The sequence below is a fragment of the Nicotiana sylvestris genome, chromosome 1 (assembly GCF_000393655.2).
Source record: "Nicotiana sylvestris chromosome 1, ASM39365v2, whole genome shotgun sequence".
In the NCBI taxonomy this organism is placed as follows: Eukaryota; Viridiplantae; Streptophyta; class Magnoliopsida; order Solanales; family Solanaceae; genus Nicotiana; species Nicotiana sylvestris.
Genome location: NC_091057.1, coordinates 39,615,586 through 39,635,341, shown reverse-complemented (window position 1 = coordinate 39,635,341; position 19,756 = coordinate 39,615,586). Strand labels below are relative to the sequence as shown.

The 19,756-nt window shown below is 37.7% G+C and overlaps 3 protein-coding genes across 3 annotated transcripts; all 3 read right to left on the bottom strand.

Annotated features, from left to right (window-relative positions):
* Positions 1–3,949: 3,949 nt before the first annotated feature.
* Positions 3,950–5,025, bottom strand: LOC138869072 (uncharacterized). Its single transcript, XM_070146663.1, has 2 exons — positions 4,710–5,025; positions 3,950–4,632 (listed from the first exon to the last, which is right to left on the bottom strand). Exons 1-2 carry the CDS (start codon positions 5,023–5,025, stop codon positions 3,950–3,952), a joined length of 999 nt encoding a protein of 332 aa, XP_070002764.1.
* A 6,387-nt stretch (positions 5,026–11,412) lies between these two features.
* Positions 11,413–14,722, bottom strand: LOC104216564 (large ribosomal subunit protein uL10-like). Its single transcript, XM_009766637.2, has 5 exons — positions 14,380–14,722; positions 13,972–14,040; positions 13,478–13,576; positions 12,536–12,928; positions 11,413–11,674 (listed from the first exon to the last, which is right to left on the bottom strand). Exons 1-5 carry the CDS (start codon positions 14,635–14,637, stop codon positions 11,522–11,524), a joined length of 972 nt encoding a protein of 323 aa, XP_009764939.1. The 5' UTR covers positions 14,638–14,722; the 3' UTR covers positions 11,413–11,521.
* A 1,933-nt stretch (positions 14,723–16,655) lies between these two features.
* On the bottom strand, positions 16,656–19,125 carry LOC104216563 (chalcone synthase A). The gene is made up of 2 exons (XM_009766636.2): positions 18,850–19,125; positions 16,656–17,826 (listed from the first exon to the last, which is right to left on the bottom strand). Exons 1-2 carry the CDS (start codon positions 19,025–19,027, stop codon positions 16,835–16,837), a joined length of 1,170 nt encoding a protein of 389 aa, XP_009764938.1. The 5' UTR covers positions 19,028–19,125; the 3' UTR covers positions 16,656–16,834.
* Between the last annotated feature and the right edge of the window lie 631 nt (positions 19,126–19,756).

The following is a 19,756-nucleotide window of genomic DNA, read 5'->3' as shown; positions in this document are numbered from 1 at the left end:
AATTGATTACCAGTTTCTTTTAGTTGTGTACATAACTGAAACAATAAACTACATTTGTTTGTATTCTGATTTTGACATTTATGGGCTTTTTGGGAAGCCCCGGATCTGCTAAAGCCTTGAAGATGGACTCAACTTGTTATGAGTCTAGTCGGGTCTGGTACGACTAATTGATTAAGCCTATCCTCATTTAGCCCTGTTAGATTTTTCTTTAATACTTTTCTTAATTAATTTGAGCTTTCAACACCATTTTCCAAGTAGTAATCAATGACAGGTTAAGAATTATTAGTCAAAGTCATCTTGCTAATTACATGTGCTTTAGACGTGAGTTCCAAATGAACTTCAGTACCCTATGTTTTTTTCCAATTTAAGGTCCACACTTTTTCTTATTTCATGTTTAATATCCAACTGAGTAATTTCCCTAACTCTGGTCTCTTCCACTAACAATCTTTTACTTCAGATCAATAACCACTCATGAACACTGTAGTTTGCTTTAGGCACGTAATTAAATCATTACAACTACGGGTATGGTTTCCATGGCGTAGTTGTGATACCTAATTTCAAATTAGATTAAAGTAGGAGCATCTTTAATTTGCCTAAAAAAAATATACAAATCTTTTCTATTAAAAATAATTTGAGGTGTGCCATACACAAATAAAATCCATAATCTATGGCCCTCACATTAATAATAACTTAGTATAGAAAACCCCCTTTGTAAACATCCGTAGTTTACTTTAGGTGCGTTTATAATAAAATCACCATAGCTAAGGGTACGGTTCCCATGACGTAGTCATGGTACCTAATTCTCAAATTCGGGGGTACATTTATGTGACCCGGTCATAACTTTTAATAACTTTAATAAATTAAACAAGTTGTAGATTGTGGGTATGGTTCCCGTGACATGATTCGCAATATATAACAATAATTAATTAAAAGCGGTTATAAAGTTAAAAATACACAATAGGTTTAAAACGTGTAGTAAATCATATAATATGTCAATTATTAATAGTTTAAGTGACCGTGCTAGAACCACGGAACCCGGGAATACCTAACACCTTTTCCCGGGTTAACAGAATTCCTTACTTAGAATTTCTAGTTTGCAGACTTTTAAGTAAAGTCAAAAAATTTCCTCGATTTGGGATTTAAAAATAAACCGGTGAGTTGGAACACCAAATAAACTATTCCAAGTGGCGACTCTGATTAAATAAATAAAATAATCTCATTTCGATTAATGTCACTTTAATTGGAAAAACTCCTTTATATACCCTCTCGGGTGGTAAAAAGAAGGTGTGACAACTGGCGATCCTGTCTATCAATAATGGCAACTGACTCCTCCTCATAACTCAGACTCTCATCCAGCTGAATAGTACTGAAGTCTAACACATGGGACAAGTCGGCATGATACCTCCAAAGCATAGACACATGAAAAACTGGATGAGCTCCCAATAAATTGGGGGGTAAGGCAAGCTCGTAAGCAACCTCCCCAACTCGCCTCAACACCTCAAATGGGCCAATAAACCTTGGGCTCAGCTTGCCCTTCTTCCCAAACCTCATAACACCCTTCATTGGCGAGACTTTCAAGAGGACCTTCTCGCCAACCATGAATGATACATCATGCGCCTTCTGATCCGCGTAACTCTTCTGTCTGGACTGAGCTGTGCGAAGCCTCTCCTGAATCAACTCTACCTTGTCTAAGGCATCTTGCACCAAGTCTGTAAAGTATAACTTAGCCTCACCAAGATCAAACCACCCAATAGGAGAACGACATCGCCGACCATACAAAGCCTTGAATGGAGCCATCTCTATGCTGGACTGATTGCTGTTGTTGTAAGAAAACTCTACCAAGGGCAAGAACTGATCCCACTGTACTCCAAAATCAATCACACATGCTCTAAGCATGTCCTCCAAGATCTGAACTGTCCGCTCCGACTGCCCGTCGGTCTGAGGATGGAATGTTGTGCTAAGCTCTACACGGGTCCCCAATTCACTCTGAATGGCTCTCCGGAAATGGGAAGTGAACTAAGGGCCTCTATCTGATATGATGGAAACAAGCACACCGTGCAACCGGACTATCTACCGAATGTAAATCTGAGCCAATCTCTCTGAAGTGTAAGTAGTCACAACCAAAATAAAGTGTGCCAACTTGGTCAACCTGCCAATTATGACCCACACTGCATCAAACTTCTGCAAAGTCCGGGGCAACCCAACTACGAGGTCTATAGTAATGTGCTCCCACTTTCACTCTGGTATAGGCACCTGCTGAAGTAGGACACCCGGCCTCTGGTGCTCATACTTAACCTGCTGACAATTCAAACACCTAGCCACATACTTCACTATGTCCTTCTTCATCCTTCGCCACCAATAATGTTGTCTCAAGTCACGATACATCTTCGTCGAAACTGAATGAATGGAATACCGCAAACTGTGTTCCTTCTCTAGTATCCTCTCCCTCAGACCATTAACATTAGGAACACATAGGCAACCCTGGAGTCGCAAAACACCATCCTCGCCAATAGAAATCTCCTTGGCACCTCTCTGCAGCACTGTCTCTCTGAGAACCGCCAAATATGGATCATCAAACTACCAGGCCTTGATCTGCCCCAATAATGAAGACTGAGCAACCATGTACACAAGAACTCGGCTGGGCTCTGAAATATCCAACCTCACAAGTTTGTTATCCAAGGACTGAATGTCCAAAGCTAGTGGTCTCTCCTTTGCTGGAATGAATGCCAAGCTACCCATACTCTCTGCTTTCCTGCTTAAGGCATCCGCGACCACATTTGCCTTGCCCGGATGATAAAGAATGGTGATGTCATAATCCTTCAGTAACTCAAGCCATCTATGATGCCTCAAATTGAGATCCATCTGCTTGAACAAATGCTATAAGCTACGATGATCAGTATAAACCTCACATGACACCCTATACAGATAATGCCTCAATATCTTAAGAGCATAAACAATCGCGGCCAACTCTAGATCGTGCGCAGGGTAATTCTTCTCATGAATCTTCAGCTGACGTGAAGCATATGAAATAACTTGCCCCTCCTGCATCAATACACATCCCAATCCAACGCGCGAAGAGACATAATATACCGTATACATCCATGAACCGGAAGGCAACACAAGAACTGGTGTTGTAGTCAGAGCTGTCTTAAGCTTCTGAAAGCTCGCCTCACAATTATCGGACCAACGGAAAGGAGCACCCTTCTAGGTCAATCTAGTCAGAGGTGATTCAATAGATGAAAAGCCATGTACGAATCGTCTGTAATAACCTGCTAACCCTAGGAAACTCCTGATCTCGGACACTCAAGTAGGACGTGGACAACTCTGAACTGCCTCAATTTTCTTAGGATCCACCTTAATACCCTCTCCTGACACAACATGCCCCAAGAATGCCACTAACTCTAGCCAAAACTCACACTTGGAAAACTTAGCATATTGCTTCTGCTCTCGCAAGTTCTGAAGCACTACTCTCAAATGCTGCTCGTGCTCCCCTAGGCTACATGAGTAATCAAGATGTCGTCAATGAAGATGATGACAAAGGAATCAATATAAGGCTTGAACACCCTATTCATCAAGTCCACAAATGTTGCTCGGGCATTAGTCAAGCCAAAGAACATTACCAAAAACTCATAATGGTCATATCTAGTCCGGAATGCAGTCTTTGGGACATCCGAATCCCGAATCTTCAACTGATGATACCCTGACCTCAAATCAATCTTAGAGAACACCCTAACACCCTGCAACTGGTCAAAAAAATCATCGATATGAGGCAACAGATACTTGTTCTTGATGGTGACTTTGTTCAACTGGCGGTAATCAATGCACATCCACATAGTCTCATCCTTCTTCTTCACAAATAACACTGGTGAACCCCAAGGTGATACACTGGGTCTAACAAACCCCTTTGCTAACAACTCCTCAAGCTGCTCCTTCAATTACTTCAGCTCTTTCAGAGCCATATGGTACGGTGGGATAGATATAGGCCAGGTGCTAGAGCCAAATCAATACAGAAATCAACACGATCCGGTGGCATGCCGGGAAGATCAGAAGGAAACACATCGGCAAACTCCCGGACTACTGGAACTGAATCAATCGTCGAAGACTCTACTGTGGTGTCCCGAACATAAGCCAAATAAGCCAAACAACCCTTCTCAACCATATGCCGAGCCTTCAGGAAAGAGACAACCCGATTAGATATATCAACTGTGGAACCCTTCCACTCCAACCTTGGCAAACCTGGCATTGCTAATGTAACAGTCTTGGCATCGCAATCTAGGACGACATGATATGGAGATAACCAATCCATGCCCAGGATGATCTCAAAGTCGATCATATCAAGCAACAGGAGATCCGCTCTAGTCCTGAAATCACAGAATGTGACCACACAGGACCGGTAGATCTGATCCACAACCACAGAATCTCCCATAGGAGTGGACACACGAATAGGGGTGCCTAAGGGCTCAGGAGAAATAACCAGGAAACGAGCAAATAGAAATGATACATATGAATATGTATACCCTGGATCAAATAATACTGAAGCATCTCTACCGGAAACAGAAATAATACCAGTGATGACGGCATCTGAGGCCAATGCATCTGGCCTAGCTGGAGCGCCAGCTGACTGGCCTCCACCTGACTGAGCAGTAGCTAGCTAGCCTCTACCTATCTGGCCTCCACCTCTAGGACGGCCTCTACCAGTCTGCCCCCACCTCTAGACGACTGGGCAACTGGTGCTGAAATCATAGGCTGCTGACCTTGTTGTACTACCTTGCCCCGAAGCCTGGGGCAAGTCCTCTTCATGTGACCCGGATCTCCACACTCATAGCAACCTCTTGGCACCATAGCCTGCTGCCATGAAGTCTGAGCCTGCAGACCCGAATATCCATTAGAAGAACCCTGAATGGCTGGTGGGCGATATGAACTCTCTGGCATGACACTAAAGTAAGTACTGGAAGAACCCCGATGACCAGAATACCCGCCGGAGGAACCCTGAATAGCTGGTGGACGGTAAGAACTCTCCGGCATCGCACTGAAATATGGCCTCACTGGAACACCTCGGGAAGGTGGTGATGGTGCTGCATACGGGGGCCTGCTGGGATGACCCCTCCCAAAGTGCCCCTACCTCTACCTGGGGCACCTCTGAACTCTCCAGAAAACCGGGCCCTCTTGTCCTACTGAATCTGCTCTCTACCTCTCTGGCAATAACCCTCAATCCTGCGAGCAATCTTCACCACTAGATGATACTTAGTACCCATCTCCACCTCGCGGGCCATGCTAGCTCGAATACCCTGGGTGCAACCCTACAACAAATCTCTGCACTCTCTCTGCATCCGTGGGAAGTATCATGAGTACATGGCGAGACAACTCAAAAAACCTCGCCTCATAATCGGTCACGGACATCTGACCCTGCTCAAGCTTCTCAAACTGATACTGCAGCTCTTCCCTCTCAGAGGGTGGAATATACCTGTCGAAGAATAACTGTGTGAACTGACCCTAAGTGATAGGAGGAGAACCTGTTGGCCTGCCAAGAACATAAGACTGTCACCATCTACGGGCCCTGCCCTCCAGCTGAAAAGTAGTGAAGTCAACCCCATGCAACTCTAATATCCTCATGTTGTGCAGTTTGTCCCTGCACCTATCTATGAAGTCCTGGGCATCCTCATGATGCTCGCCCCCGAATATAGGAGGGTGAAGTCTAGTCCATCTATCCAATAACTTCTGCGAATCACCATCCGCAACTGGTCTGGGCTCGGGCACCACTACAGCAACTGGCTGAGCCCCATCTACGGGTAGTGCACCCGGAGTCTGATACACTGCAGTTGCATGACCAGGAGCCTGAGCAGTAGGGATCTGTGCTCCCCCTCCTGCCTGTGATGTAGCTGGATCCGCTAGAAATAAACCAGCCTGAGTCATGGTGTCCATGAACCGCAACATACAGCCCATGACCTCCTGGAAACCCGGTGCTGTCATAAAGTCCGCCGAGGTAGGCTCAGCTACGGGCACCTCTCCCTGCTCCTCAATTATAGGATCTCCCAGAGGATCTGCTAGTGGTGCTACTAGGACAACTCTGGGATGCCCTCGTCCCCTACCTCGGGCCGGTGCTCTCCCCCAGTCTCTGCCTCGGCCTCTAGCAACAGGGGGAGCAGCTCCTCCAGGGTCTGGAACATCAGCCGTGCATGTCCTCACCAACTGTGAGAGAATAGAAGAAGGAAATTTAGTATACCAACCACTACACGATAGGAAATGAATAAAGAGTAGTTTTCCTAACACCTTATAGCCTCTTGAAGATAAATACAGACGTCTCCGTATCAATCCGCAAGACTCTATTAGGTTTTCCCAGGACTTGTGAGACCTACGTAAACCTAGTGCTCTGATACCATGGTATCACGATCCAATTCCATTATAGGTCATGATGGCGCCCAACACCCTTGTCAGGAAAGCCAACGCGGAAGTATTAATAAGTTCTCGTTTTCACTTTACTAAAACAAGTACAGAAATTTCTAAATTTGAAGTTAAAAGCATGTGATAATTAGTAACGTACAAGAATAGTTATACAATCCCCAAAAGAATAGTCTACCAATGTGTATGCCAAGACCTGGTGTCACAAGTTTATGGGCAACTAGTAGAATATACAAAAGAATAAATCTATCTTACTATCTGAAATAGAATAGACAACCAAAATAAAGAGAGACTCTATCATGCTACTGAACGGCATAGGAAGGGAGCAGCTCACCGTGGAAGTCTCGGACACTGATCAAGAATGCGCACCAGACTGGTAACCAGATGTACCTGTCTCAGATCCTGTACAATTAAGTGCAGAAGTGTAGTATGAGTACATAAACAATATGTACCCAATAAGTATGAACCCAATCTCGAAGAAGTAGAGACGAGGGGTCGACTTGACACTTACTAGGGTCAAATAATATGAGAAATGAATTATACTAAGCATAGATAGTACAAATAATTAACAGTTTATAGCAAGAAATAACATGTCCTTTCCTAGGTAATATCACATTTGGCCACTTACATTTCAGGGCATATAAAAAGGCTCAATCACAAAAAAATACTGAGTAAAAGCATGTGCAAGTAATGCCGAGGTCGTATGACCCGATCCAACATAAAAGTAAATTGTGCACTGCCGAGGGTCGAACGGTGCGAACCATAGATGAATCTATTACCCCGCTCTTGAATCAGACATGCGACGCGGTCAAATGTAATTAAACACAACAACAAGCAGACAAGAATATATATCTGGGGAGCAATTACTCACAAAAATATCAACTTCTCTTTAAAAGGCAAAGAAAGATAATGTTCTTCTTAATAGTCTCATTTACCATAATCAACATGTTTTAAATAATCCAAATTAAACATAAAGTTACAAAAATATCACATACAACATGTTTTTGGGTCCTAGACTACCCGGACTTAGCATAATAGTAGCTACGCACGGACTCTCATCACCTAGTGCGTAAGTAGCGCCCGCATGTAATGGCAAATTATTTAATTATATCACCTATGGGGACAGTTCCCTCTTACAAGGTTATATAGGAGACTCACCTCACTCCAAAGTGTACTTTCAATACCAAGAACGTGCTCAAAACCCTCAATTTGAAGTTGAACTATCCAAAACTAATTAAACGAGGTAGGAACTAGTCAATACAAGCTTAAAAGTTGGCATTTTAATTACGAAAGTAATTTCCCAACCTTAAACACAAGTATCCTAAAATCCGACCACAGGCCCACGTGCCGGATTCCGAAATTTTTCGAAAAAAGTTGTTCTTTATAACCTAAGTATCAATAATATATGATTTCTACTTCATTTCATAACAAATTTCGTGGTTAAATCCAACTTTTACCAAAACCCTAGGTTTTGCTCTAACCCCATGATTTTTTCCTTAATCTTTGTGTGTTAATCTACCCAAGACTCAAGTATTAAACTAGAAATATGTAGGATAAACTTACCTCAAGATGCTAGGTGAAAGTCCTCTCTCAAGAGCTCCAAAATCGCCCAATGGGTGAGTGAAAAATAGCCAAAATGGCTTAGAGCCCGTATTAAATGAATCTCACTACTTCAGTGATTTCCGCATCTGCGATCAGGGGATCGCATCTGCGAGGAAAGCCGCATCTGCGGAATTGGCCAAGCGAGCTGGGACCGCTTCTGCAGCTTTGGCTTGGCCTGCCTTGGCCGCATCCGCGAGAAAACGACTGCTTCTGTGGTCCCGCACCTGTGGCTGACCAACCGTAGGTGCGGTTATGACAGCAACCTGAAGCTTCAGCTCTTCTCAAATTTTCCAACTTCACTCGAGCCTTGTCTGATTGACGCTCGGGGCTCCCAGGCCCCGCCCGAATATACCGACAAGTTTGAAATCATGAAACAGACTCATTCGAACCTTCAGAATGCCCGAAACAACGCTAAATCTAAGAATCACCCCCTAAAACCAATTGAATCAAACTTATGAACTTCAGGTTCTTCAATTCACTCCTAACGCGTCGAAACATACTATACTACTCGGATTGACACTAAATTTTGCGGGCAAGTCTTAAATGTTATATTGGACCTGTACTAGGCTCCGGAACCAACATACGAGCCCGATACCAATGTGATCAATCATTATTTAGTTTCTTTAAATCCTTAGAATTTCAATTTTAGAATTTCTAATAAAAATTCATTACTCGGGCAAGAGACCTCGAAATTCGATTTTGGGCATACGACTTGGTCCCATATTTTCCTACGGACCCTCCGGGGCTATCAAAACACATGTCTGGATCCATTTGCTAAAGATATTGACCAAAGTCAAACTTAGCCTTTTAAGAAAATCTTAGGGAATCAAGTGATCCTATTTCAAACCAAACTCTTCCAAATCCCGAACCAACTATCCCTGCAGGTCGTAAATTAGTTAAAGCAAGCGCGGGAAGTTTTATTTAGGGGGCGGGGTTCTAAAAAGCAAAACAACCAGTCGGGTCGTTACAGACAATATTTGAAGAGGTAAAGCGCGGTTCATTAAGGCGTTTTATGTTAACGTCCTTTTGAACCGCGTTTTAAGTAAACGTTCATTCAGCTTCCAGTTAAAATGCGTTTACAAAAAGCATTTTATATAAAAGGCATTAATGAACCTCGTTTTACCTTAACGTCCCAAACGGACGTTAATGTAATACGTGGTTCAAAACTGCGATTTAAATATTTTGGTCACTAAGGGTTATTTTTCACCTATTTATGTATTTTGAGTCCAAAAACACAATATTTAGGTTCTGGATCCTTTTGCCCATAAAGATAAAGGAACATGTCCTCAAACAAATTTTTTCGTTTACATAATTGAGAATTATAATGCAATGGATGGACCTTTTTTAAATAACTGTTTATATTTGGACACCATAAAAGAAGAATTTGGAAAATAAGCTCTGTGATAGAAATTTAAAACACTCTCGTCGGAATTTTGAAGTGCTAAAACTTCTAACGGTCATCCAAATTTTTAGCACCAGAATTTTGAAGCACCAGAAATTGTGACGATCATCACAACAGTAATGTATGGGATATGGCGAGCAAGGAATGAAGCATTATGGAATCAGAAAGTACCATTGCCAACAAAGATGTGGAAAAGCATAAATGAGGATGGCAAATATAGACTACAACTCATAAAAGCCAACAGAAAGAATAGGAAAGAAATAGAGTGGATCAATCAATTGTACAAATAGAGAAATAGCAATAACTATGTAATACTGTAGGACTAGCTTCTAACTAAGCATACCTACCTAGTAGGGATGCTCAAGGAGAAGAGAATAACGATATAGTTTTGATATTGAGCTAGATAGGATAGCTTATAGATTATGGATTGGAAATATCACTTGTAAGTAACTTTGTTTGGTGGGGATCAATAAAAATTTTATTTCACTAAAAAAAGAATTGTGACGATCACCAGAATTTTTACCCATGATATTTAAAAGTTCCGGTGATCCATCAAGATTTATGACAAAATCTTTACCATCACCATAACTGATGCAAACTTTAAAATTCTGTTCATCGCGCTTTAAGTTCTGGCGATCGAGAAAAATCATGTCGAGCGAACTTCAAAATTCTCACATAAGGCTTTTTTTTCTTCCAAAACGTCTGTTACTAGGGTCTAAAACTCAATAGTGGCACTGAATTATCTTGTTTCTGTCATTCGATGAGGTACTATCGATTCAATTAAGGGTCCTTTGGTATGAGGTATAAGAATGTATAAGGGTGAGATAAGTTACAAGTTATCCGGTGTTAATTTTGACACTGGGATAACTTATACTCCCTCCGTTTCAATTTATATGAACATGTTTGACTGGGCACAGAGTTTAAGAAAAAATAAAGATTTTTGGAATTTGTGGTCCTAAACAAGTCAAAAAGGGGCCCAGAGTATTTGTGTGCTTATAAAAGCTTCTCATTAAGGGTAGAATTGTAAGTTTAAGTTAAATTGTTACCAAATTTAGAAAGGGGTCATTCTTTTTGGAACGGACCAAGAAGGAAATAAGTTCACATAAACTGGAACAGAGGGAGTACCTTATAGAAGGTGGGGTAATTAGCACCGGTATAACTTATACCTTCTTAGAAATTATGCAATTGTCATTCTTAATACAATATATCAAACAATGAATAAACAATAATCCCAGCATAACTAATCTCAGCATAACTTATCCCAATATAATTTATACGGTCATAAGTTATACTGGTATAAATCATATTCCAACCAAACGACCCCTTATTTTAGATCAAAGTACTTGGTGATATTTTTAACGACGGAGAAGAGTGTTATCTTACTAAGCTCGAGATGCTTAGTTATCTCAATATTTAGAAAGAGCGTATTTAAAACTTGACATTAAATAAAATAAAAGTAGGTCACTGAATAAACTAGCGACCTACTGTTATATCCTGATGCAACAAATTACCTATACTTGGTACTCCCTCGGTTTTATTTTACGTGACAGTGTTTCCTTTTTAAGTCATTCTAAGTAGAATGATACCTTTCTAAATTTGAAAACAATTGAATTTACACTTTTCATCATTTCCCACACAAATGTTATGGATGGAATATTTAAAAACACAAGTTTCAAAAGTCTTTACATCCAAATATTTTGATATGTATAAAATCACAACTTTCAAAAGTTTCGTTTCTTTCTTAAACTTCATACCCACTCAAACTTTGCTACACAAACGAAAAAGATGAGAGTATTTATACCGAACCAAGGACTAAGTAACATATTAACATAAAGATCTACATTAAGTATATGTACGAAAATATCTTATGTTTATTAGTTTGATATAAACATTGAGTGTCACTAAATTCTTTTGCTGCAGTCTGCAGATGCTGGCTAACACATGAAAAAAGAGATAATTATCAATCGGCTTGAAATTGAACTGATATGAAAATCATAAAAGTACCGCAGGAGAAATGTAAACTTTAACAGCATTGTCATTAAAACAAGTAACAAAAAAATATCTTAAATACGTAGGACTAAGTTTTTTGGTAATAAAAACTTATAAGAAATTGATAATCTACTCGTCGAAAAGACCGAAAATAGCATCATCCTCAGATTCTTCAGCTTCATCTTCCTTCTTATCCTGTTTAGTCTCAACAACAGGACCATCACCTTGAGAAGCAGCAGATTCAGCAGCTGCTGCAATTGCAACTGTAAACTTACTAGGATCCTGCAATAGTTAAAAAGAGCTTTAGTATTTATAGAACAAATAGCAACAACTGGAAGAAAAAATGACTTAGTGGATATTAAATAACATAAAATATTGTATCATAGTCACATCAATATACGATAGGATTTGCCATTTAAGATCAGCCTCTTTAGAAAGACAAAATCAAAAAGGGTCCAAAAAGATAGACCACACTGCAACATTATTATACATTAAAATTGTCAAAGTTTTGTACTACAAGAAATATGTTACTACCTTCACTCTGATTTGTTAGAAAACTTCCAAAGGACATGTATATATACACACACTAAAAACAAGATTTCGAGAATAAATATAATATAATAATTCGTAGTAAGTTATATGTAGTATAAACTCAGCCTTTGGCTACAAAAATAGAGAACATGAACAAGATATATACAAGGGGTACTAAACAAGTTTAAAATATTCGTGCCAAAATCATATACTATGTTTTAATCTCTATAAAAACACAAATACATGTTTCCATTTCAAGACTTTATACTACAAGAAATATACTACCAGATGTTTTTTTAACGAGAGTACACCAATATAAAAAGTATTTATGTGAAAAATAGAATAAGGTCAGTTATAAGGTAACTACAAGTAAATTAATTAGTAAGCTTAATGAAAATCATACCTAATTAGCATGATATCATATGTTAAAATTTATTTACACACAAAAGTGGAGCTAGCTGGTCTATAGATAAACTGAAACACTTTTGCTTAAATATTGTATTTATACTAGTAAATTTATTAAATATGTATAAATATTTAATTCCATAAACTTCAAATTTTGGGCTGTCACTGTATAACTTGAGTTTATATAAAAAGGAGTTAAGTAATTACCTTGAGATACTCTTTCACTTGATCAGCTTGTGGATAAGAATAGTCAGTTTCAACAGCAACAGCCAAAACATTCTCGTAACCTTTGACAAACATGTAAGGAGCAGCTGCAAGTGTAGGGTAAGAAACAGCCAAAGACAAAGTAGTAACCATTGAAACTCCAGTAGCAAACTTCTCCATAAGATCATCTTCAGTCAATTCAAGAACTTCTGGGCTAAACACTGATCCATTGTCATAGACAGAAACCATAACAAGACCATAAGAGAATGGCCTTATTCCAAGCTTAGCTAGTAAAGCTGCTTCTGATGATCCAACTTTGTCACCTTTCTTGATTAGCTCCACTGGTGTCATAATTTCAACTGTTCCCTTGTTGATCTTGGTGGGAATGTTTAGAACCTATACAGTAACAAAAATTGTACAAATTATTGACATTTTATTCTTAAAAAATTGCTCTATAAGAATTTTATATATCTAATGTTACTCTTGAATCTATTGTTAATGGAGGTGCAACTAATTAATATCTTGGTTGAATATCGACGACTTTTGAATCTTGTGCTTTGCTTGTAAATATGCTACGATATTGTGTGGCTTTAAAATGTTTCACAAAGGGTAAATAGAAAACATAAAGTTAAATTGTTTTCAAATATATAAATGATGTGTCTTCTTTATGAAAGAGGCTTAAAAGGGAATAGTTTCATGTAAAATGGAACAAAAGGAGTACTATTTAATAGTTGACTATAAGCTATATTGCTCGAACTCTCCGAAAATAGTTTCGGATCTATGTCGGATGCTCCTAAAGCTGTGTATTTTGAAGAAAAAATGAACTTCTAACTACAACTTGCACGTATATATACAAGGACGGTTATTAATTCGTTTTCATCAAGTAATTTTCAAATAATACCTAACTAAAATTACATAATGAGAGCGTATGAGATAAAAAACTACCTGGAAGAAGGAAGTTTGAGAAGGATCAAGTCCAGTATTGCCAGTCGGGACAATGACATCAACTGGAGCAACTAAGCCAACACGTGCTGGAGCTCCAACCTGTTTGTAATGACAACAATTAATAAAAGGACCATAGAATAAATGCGTACTATGCAATTTAAATTTAATGGGTTGAAATTGCAAAATTTTAGATTTATACTCATACTTTCTACGGTATAAACAAAAAGATGGATCAAGGTAGAATTTTATGAAATACAAAACATCAACGTATAATCAAATCTAGACATCATGAAATTGAAAAGCTACTTATTATGATGTTTAGCATAATAATAAGTAGGAACCATAAGAAAAACATGAGGGATTGATGGGATAAATAATGTAACCTACCGCAATGATATCTGATATCACATATGAAATCAAGTCTAAATATGTAGGAACCATAAAAATACATACATAGTTAGGAGAAAACCATCAAATATAGAAGAATGTAATACCTTGTACTTTGCGACTTCTTCCTTTATTTCCTTCAGATCACCCTTTGTAAAGATCAAACCAACGTTGCCCTAATATCCGACAAACAACAAAAAGTTAATACCTTAACTATAAATCAAGAAATTCAATGGATCAGAACCAAAAGTTGATACTGGAAATAATAGAGAGCATAAAACCGAATTTGTTTCTCAGATTTAGAACATGTCATCTTCTTCTATAATTAGTACTATTAAAATCTTACTAATAAATATTAGATCTGAACCCCAAAATTTTATCACAACAATAAGTTCAATACTAAAAGTCTTAAAGTTAAAATATTAAATTTAAATCTCGAATGCGCCTTAGACTCTGTGTTAAAGAGAACTCAAGAAACAAATCATGAACTTTAGTGCAAGTTTCCAGGCACTTACAACAAGGAGAGGGATGAGATTAAGAAAACCCTCATTGCCAGTTTTTTCTGCATGAATCCTTACAGATCTTTTCATCATAGTATTTTTCCCCATAAGAACAACAGATTCTCCTCGTAAACCTTTACGAATATTCTGCAACTGTGTCGACCCAACATTATCAGCGTTAACGATCAAAATCTGGTTGTACAAATCAAGATATTTGCACAGTTTTTGGTCGTAAGCAACTTTCTTCTGCGTCTTTGTTTGTTTCACGGCCATTGCTAAAACTCTGAGAGAAAAATCCTAAAGAAACTTTTGTAGAAGAAAAAGAAATATGGGGTTCCTTGAGGATGGAACCCTAATATAGTAGCGCAACCGTGAAGTATGGAAACCCTAAAACTATATGTGAGTTTATATAATATTTTGGTTGGGGGTGGGGAGGGGGATAGGGGACGTAACCGCCCTAAAGAATACTTTCAATGCTTTTTCTTTCTTTTTTCTACGACTTGTCAATTCTTTCTTTAGTAAGTTTTTTCTCTCCTTATTTTTTGGCAATTTGTACAAGTCATTGCAGTTACAAAATAGGATTCTCAATTAAAAAGTCAAATAAATGAAATCCTTTTTCCTCTTTTACTCGGAATGCTCTTCTCCTTCAATAATTTTTATTTTGTTTCGGAAAAGAGGTAGGTTTATTAGCTTGATTTGTATTATTAGCATAAAATATGGAGTATTTCTCATGTTAGGAAAACATATATAAAACATAAATGGTCTTAATTGTATATAATGGTAACAATAAGTATTATAAAAGGATTCGATTTTTTAAATTTATGGTAATCATCTAATACCTTTCCCATATCAAATAGAACTCTAATAAATCTACAAGGTCTAAATTAGGCAAATTTTTGTTCTCTAAACATATATATCTCGGGTAAAATAGTGTGGCTTATTCCACCGAGAATTAAACAAAAAAAAATCATAAATTGCACTAGCTTTCACCCTACTATATATGTAAGTTATATTCATTTTTTTTCAAATAATTTAACTTACATCTAGTGCTGGCAAACTGAAGACAAAAAAGTTCATCCTCTTCTTCTCCTCCTAATTTTACTTAATTCCTAAGAGTTCATCCATGGTCGGGTATGTGAAATCAATTGTATTTCATCAATCCTTAATTCGTTTAATTTATTATTTCTGATTTGTGATTCTTAATTTTTTTTATTCCTACTGTTTAGGCTGAGGGTAATAATATTGCTTGTGTCTCAGTAGATGTGTTTTACGAGCAAGTTTTCCTTATAGAATAAATTAAAGTAGTAATTACAACAATTATTTTGAACCAATGTCTGAAGTTGGAGCTCAAACTTCAACTTTAGAAGTTGTTAGACATAGAAGGACGAGAGCTGTGCTATTCTTAAGGAAACCTCGTCCTCCATTCAAGAATGATCCTCCGCTTGAATTCCCAAAGTTGAATCTGCAGCTGAAGAATAACGTGATCACAAATACTACAGAATCTACAGCTACTGAATTTAGTAGCGCCGATGATGATGAACGTGTCTTGTTCAATTTTGGGAATGATTATGGATTTCAACAAGTCCTTCAAATATTGGATCAAAAGATTCCATCACATTGTCCATATAGAGACTCGTTACAAGAAGATATGACCAATGAGTTTCTGCAAAACAACCTTTTTGATTAATTCTTGATACCTATAAGCTAGTATCAGAAATTAATTGTTTATGTTTTCAATTTTATTATGAATGTACATGAGTTATTCCTTTTTCATAATTCCTAGATGCTTTATAAAATGTTGGAAAGACTGCAATCAAGATACACAAGCGAAGTTAGTCTTTGTCATGTCCTTCATACCGATATGGTGAACTTTTTCGCGAGTTGATTTTAAAGTAGCTAAACTTGCAAAAAAAATTCAAATTCTGGTTATGTCTTAATAAAGGTCCCAAAAACTAGTGTGGTGCACTTGCCCCCACAGATGAGAAAATAGTAAAGACTAAAGAGAGACTTTATAATTATAAGCTTGTCTTTCCTTGATTTTTTATTTTTTTTTATAAAAAGGGAAATAAAATTGATAGGCAATCAATTTTTTTCAGTTTATATATTATAATCTGCTAGGCCAAATTTTTAGAAAATTAAAACTCCTTTTTGAAGAAAAAAAACTTGCTTATTTGAAGAATAAGTATTTTTGAGTAGTAGCTTGTTATTATGAGAAGGCTGAACTTAAAGTGATAATTATGCAATCACAGAATTAAAGTTAGATAGAACAAAATAACCAAAAGAAGGAGAAGGAAAGAGAAAGAAATTCAGTTCTTTGATTAAACAGTTCACATTACAAATTTCATTATTTGCAAGATGAAATAGCAAAATAGAGCAAATACATTCATTAAAAACAAAATAAATTCAACCCCAAGAAACAAAATAAACAATTATAGTACTTAAAATCTTCCCACAATATAAGCCCAGCCCACTAAGTAGCAACACTGTGAAGGACAACAGTCTCAACTGTAAGCCCAGGCCCAAATCCAAAAAGCACACCCCATTCAAGCCCTTCACCAGTAGTTCCTAAACCTTCTTTTGCAGAGGCTTTCCTCATTTCATCCAAAATAAACAACACACAAGCACTTGACATATTGCCATAGTTACTTAATACATTTCTTGTAGCCTTAAGTTTCTCTTGCTTTAGGCCCAATTTTAGTTCAACTTGGTCCAAAATGGCAGGCCCACCAGGGTGAGCAATCCAAAATAAAGAGTTCCAATCAGAAATTCCCAAAGGTTGGAATGCTTCCACAAGGCTTTTCTCAATGTTTTTCGAGATAAGCCCAGGAACATCTTTGAGTAAGTGGAATGTAAGCCCAACTTCACGGAGATGACCGTCGATAGCGCCTTCGCTATCGGGGAGTAGGGTTTGGGCTGCGGAAACAAGCTCGAACAAAGGCCTCTCGACATCTGGAATTGGATCAGAACCTACAATGACCGCGGCTGCCCCATCACCAAAAAGGGCTTGCCCAACCAAACTATCCAAGTGGGTGTCATTGGGCCCACGGAACGTGACAGCGGTGATCTCTGAGCAAACAACAAGGACTCGAGCGCCCTTGTTGTTTTCGGCCAAGTCCTTAGCCATCCGGAGTACCGTCCCACCGGCAAAGCAACCTTGTTGGTACATCATGAACCGCTTGACCGAAGGACGGAGCCCGAGTAGCTTAGTGAGTTGGTAGTCACACCCGGGCATGTCTACACCACTAGTTGTACAAAAGACCAAATGACTAATTTTGGACTTGGGCTGGCCCCATTCTTTGATGGCCTTTTGGGCTGCCTCTTTGCCAAGTTTTGGCACTTCAACTACCACTATGTCTTGTCTAGCATCAAGGGAAGGTGCCATGTATGCACAAATATTAGGATTCTCTTTCAAGATTTCCTCTGTTAAGTGCATGTACCTTTTCTTAATCATTGATTTTTCACCTGCAAATTTACCGAAAGATACGTTAGCAAATCACTAAATCATAAACTCAAAGGTTATACGAATCAAACTTCGAAAAAAAAAATAAAGGGCAAATATTCACCGAAATTATTTACATTGCAAAAGTGTATAAAATTTATACATTTTTTGTGTATAATATATATATATATATATATATATATATATATATATATATATATATATAGAACGGCAATACAATTTCATTTTCCCAAGGTAAACCGTAGAACGTGTCCAGTTTCAAATTATCCATCCTAACAGATTATTTTCTCCCAGCCACGTATTGTCTTTTGTTTCGAATATATTAAAACTTTGCTAGGCTTCCAGGTGTTTTAAAGTACTCGAATTGAATACTCTGTGCTGATTCTAGTGAAAGCGTTCTCCTTTTTGGCTGAAAGTTAATGCTAACTGAAGTCCAAAGTTGGATACTCATCCCTATATTTAAGTTAAGGTAACTAATCCTGTAGAAAAGCAAAATTTATGCCAAATTATCATGCCCTTGTTTTTATCAAGGTCAGTTTCCCTCTTGTTGGAGGGAGAAAAAGGAAATAGATAAGAAACTAGGCATAAAATATATCAGAAATTCCAAACCATTTGGACAAATTATATTTAAAATTGTCTATATAAGCTCAATGTTAAGAAAGATTAACATGCATGTGTTGTATCTCAACTTAAAGGAAAAGTAACATAGTAGAATTTAGTCAAATATCCTGGAAAGCATCTCACATGGGATGCTATATTTAAGGAACCTACTAACAAATCCGAAATAGAGAACAAAAGGTTGAGTTAATAATATTTCCTGAACATTATCTAAAACTACCTCTAGTTATCAAAATTCAATCTAGGATAGAGTTGAAACAATTAGTCTACAACTCCAACATAAAAGTAAGTAATACTGATGAAAGAAATGAAAAAAAGATCGAGTATTGTCAAATTTCAATTAAGTAGGAAAAAATTCAACATAAAATTGAATGAATAATGAAAGGCAAGAGAACTTTATATCTTACACATGCGCTTAAATTTCTCCTTAAGCTCAGTCTTATGCTCGCTATTAGTGATACGAAAATAGTAATCGGGGTAAGTGCTTTGATCAACACAGTTGGAAGGTGTGGCTGTTCCGATGGCCATGACCGTGGCCGGACCCTCGGCACGTTGTGCCCTACGAAACTCCTCGACCGTCACCATTTTCGCCGGAAAAAATGGTGGATTTACTAGGGTTTTTTCAAGTGATAAGCTTAAAGATAGTAGTACGTGACTAGTGATAAGTGTCTATGGTTTGCATGGGGGTTGTTAACTTGTGTCATTTATTTATATGAGAAGCTCAAGAGGAGAAGGGTAGATAGAGATCACGTGCGTCAACAATAAGAGCACGTGACCATCCTTTTTTTTTTTTTTTTTTTTTTTGCCTTTTCAACTCCTCTTAGCAAACCTTCTACACAAATAATGGTGGTTTTTTCCAGTCAAAAAAAAAAAGGTGGTTTTTTGAATTAGTTAGCTACCTACTTCTCAAGATCAAAGGTCTTAGATTGTTTGTCGATCTATGGAATCAAATGAACGGTGTTGATCATTCTTACGTAAGATTTCTGTTACTTGTAACCATATGTAGAAATTGAAGCTTTGGACAGAAGTTTGACACGTAACACAAAATCAAGAGCTTAGGTTAAAACATTGATATTTGAGAAATCAAATATATCTTCTTATTACGATTTTTAAAAGTATAAAATATTTATGTATAACAACATACAATACATTTTAGAGTACTTTTGGAGATACATATAAATTATCTTAGAACAAATTAAATAGTCAATATTTAAATTTACACTATAACTAATTAGATGTATTGCTCTTCGTCGTACTTTAAACTAACTCACATTCTTTTTAGTACTGAAAGATAGTGACACAAAGTGTCAAAAC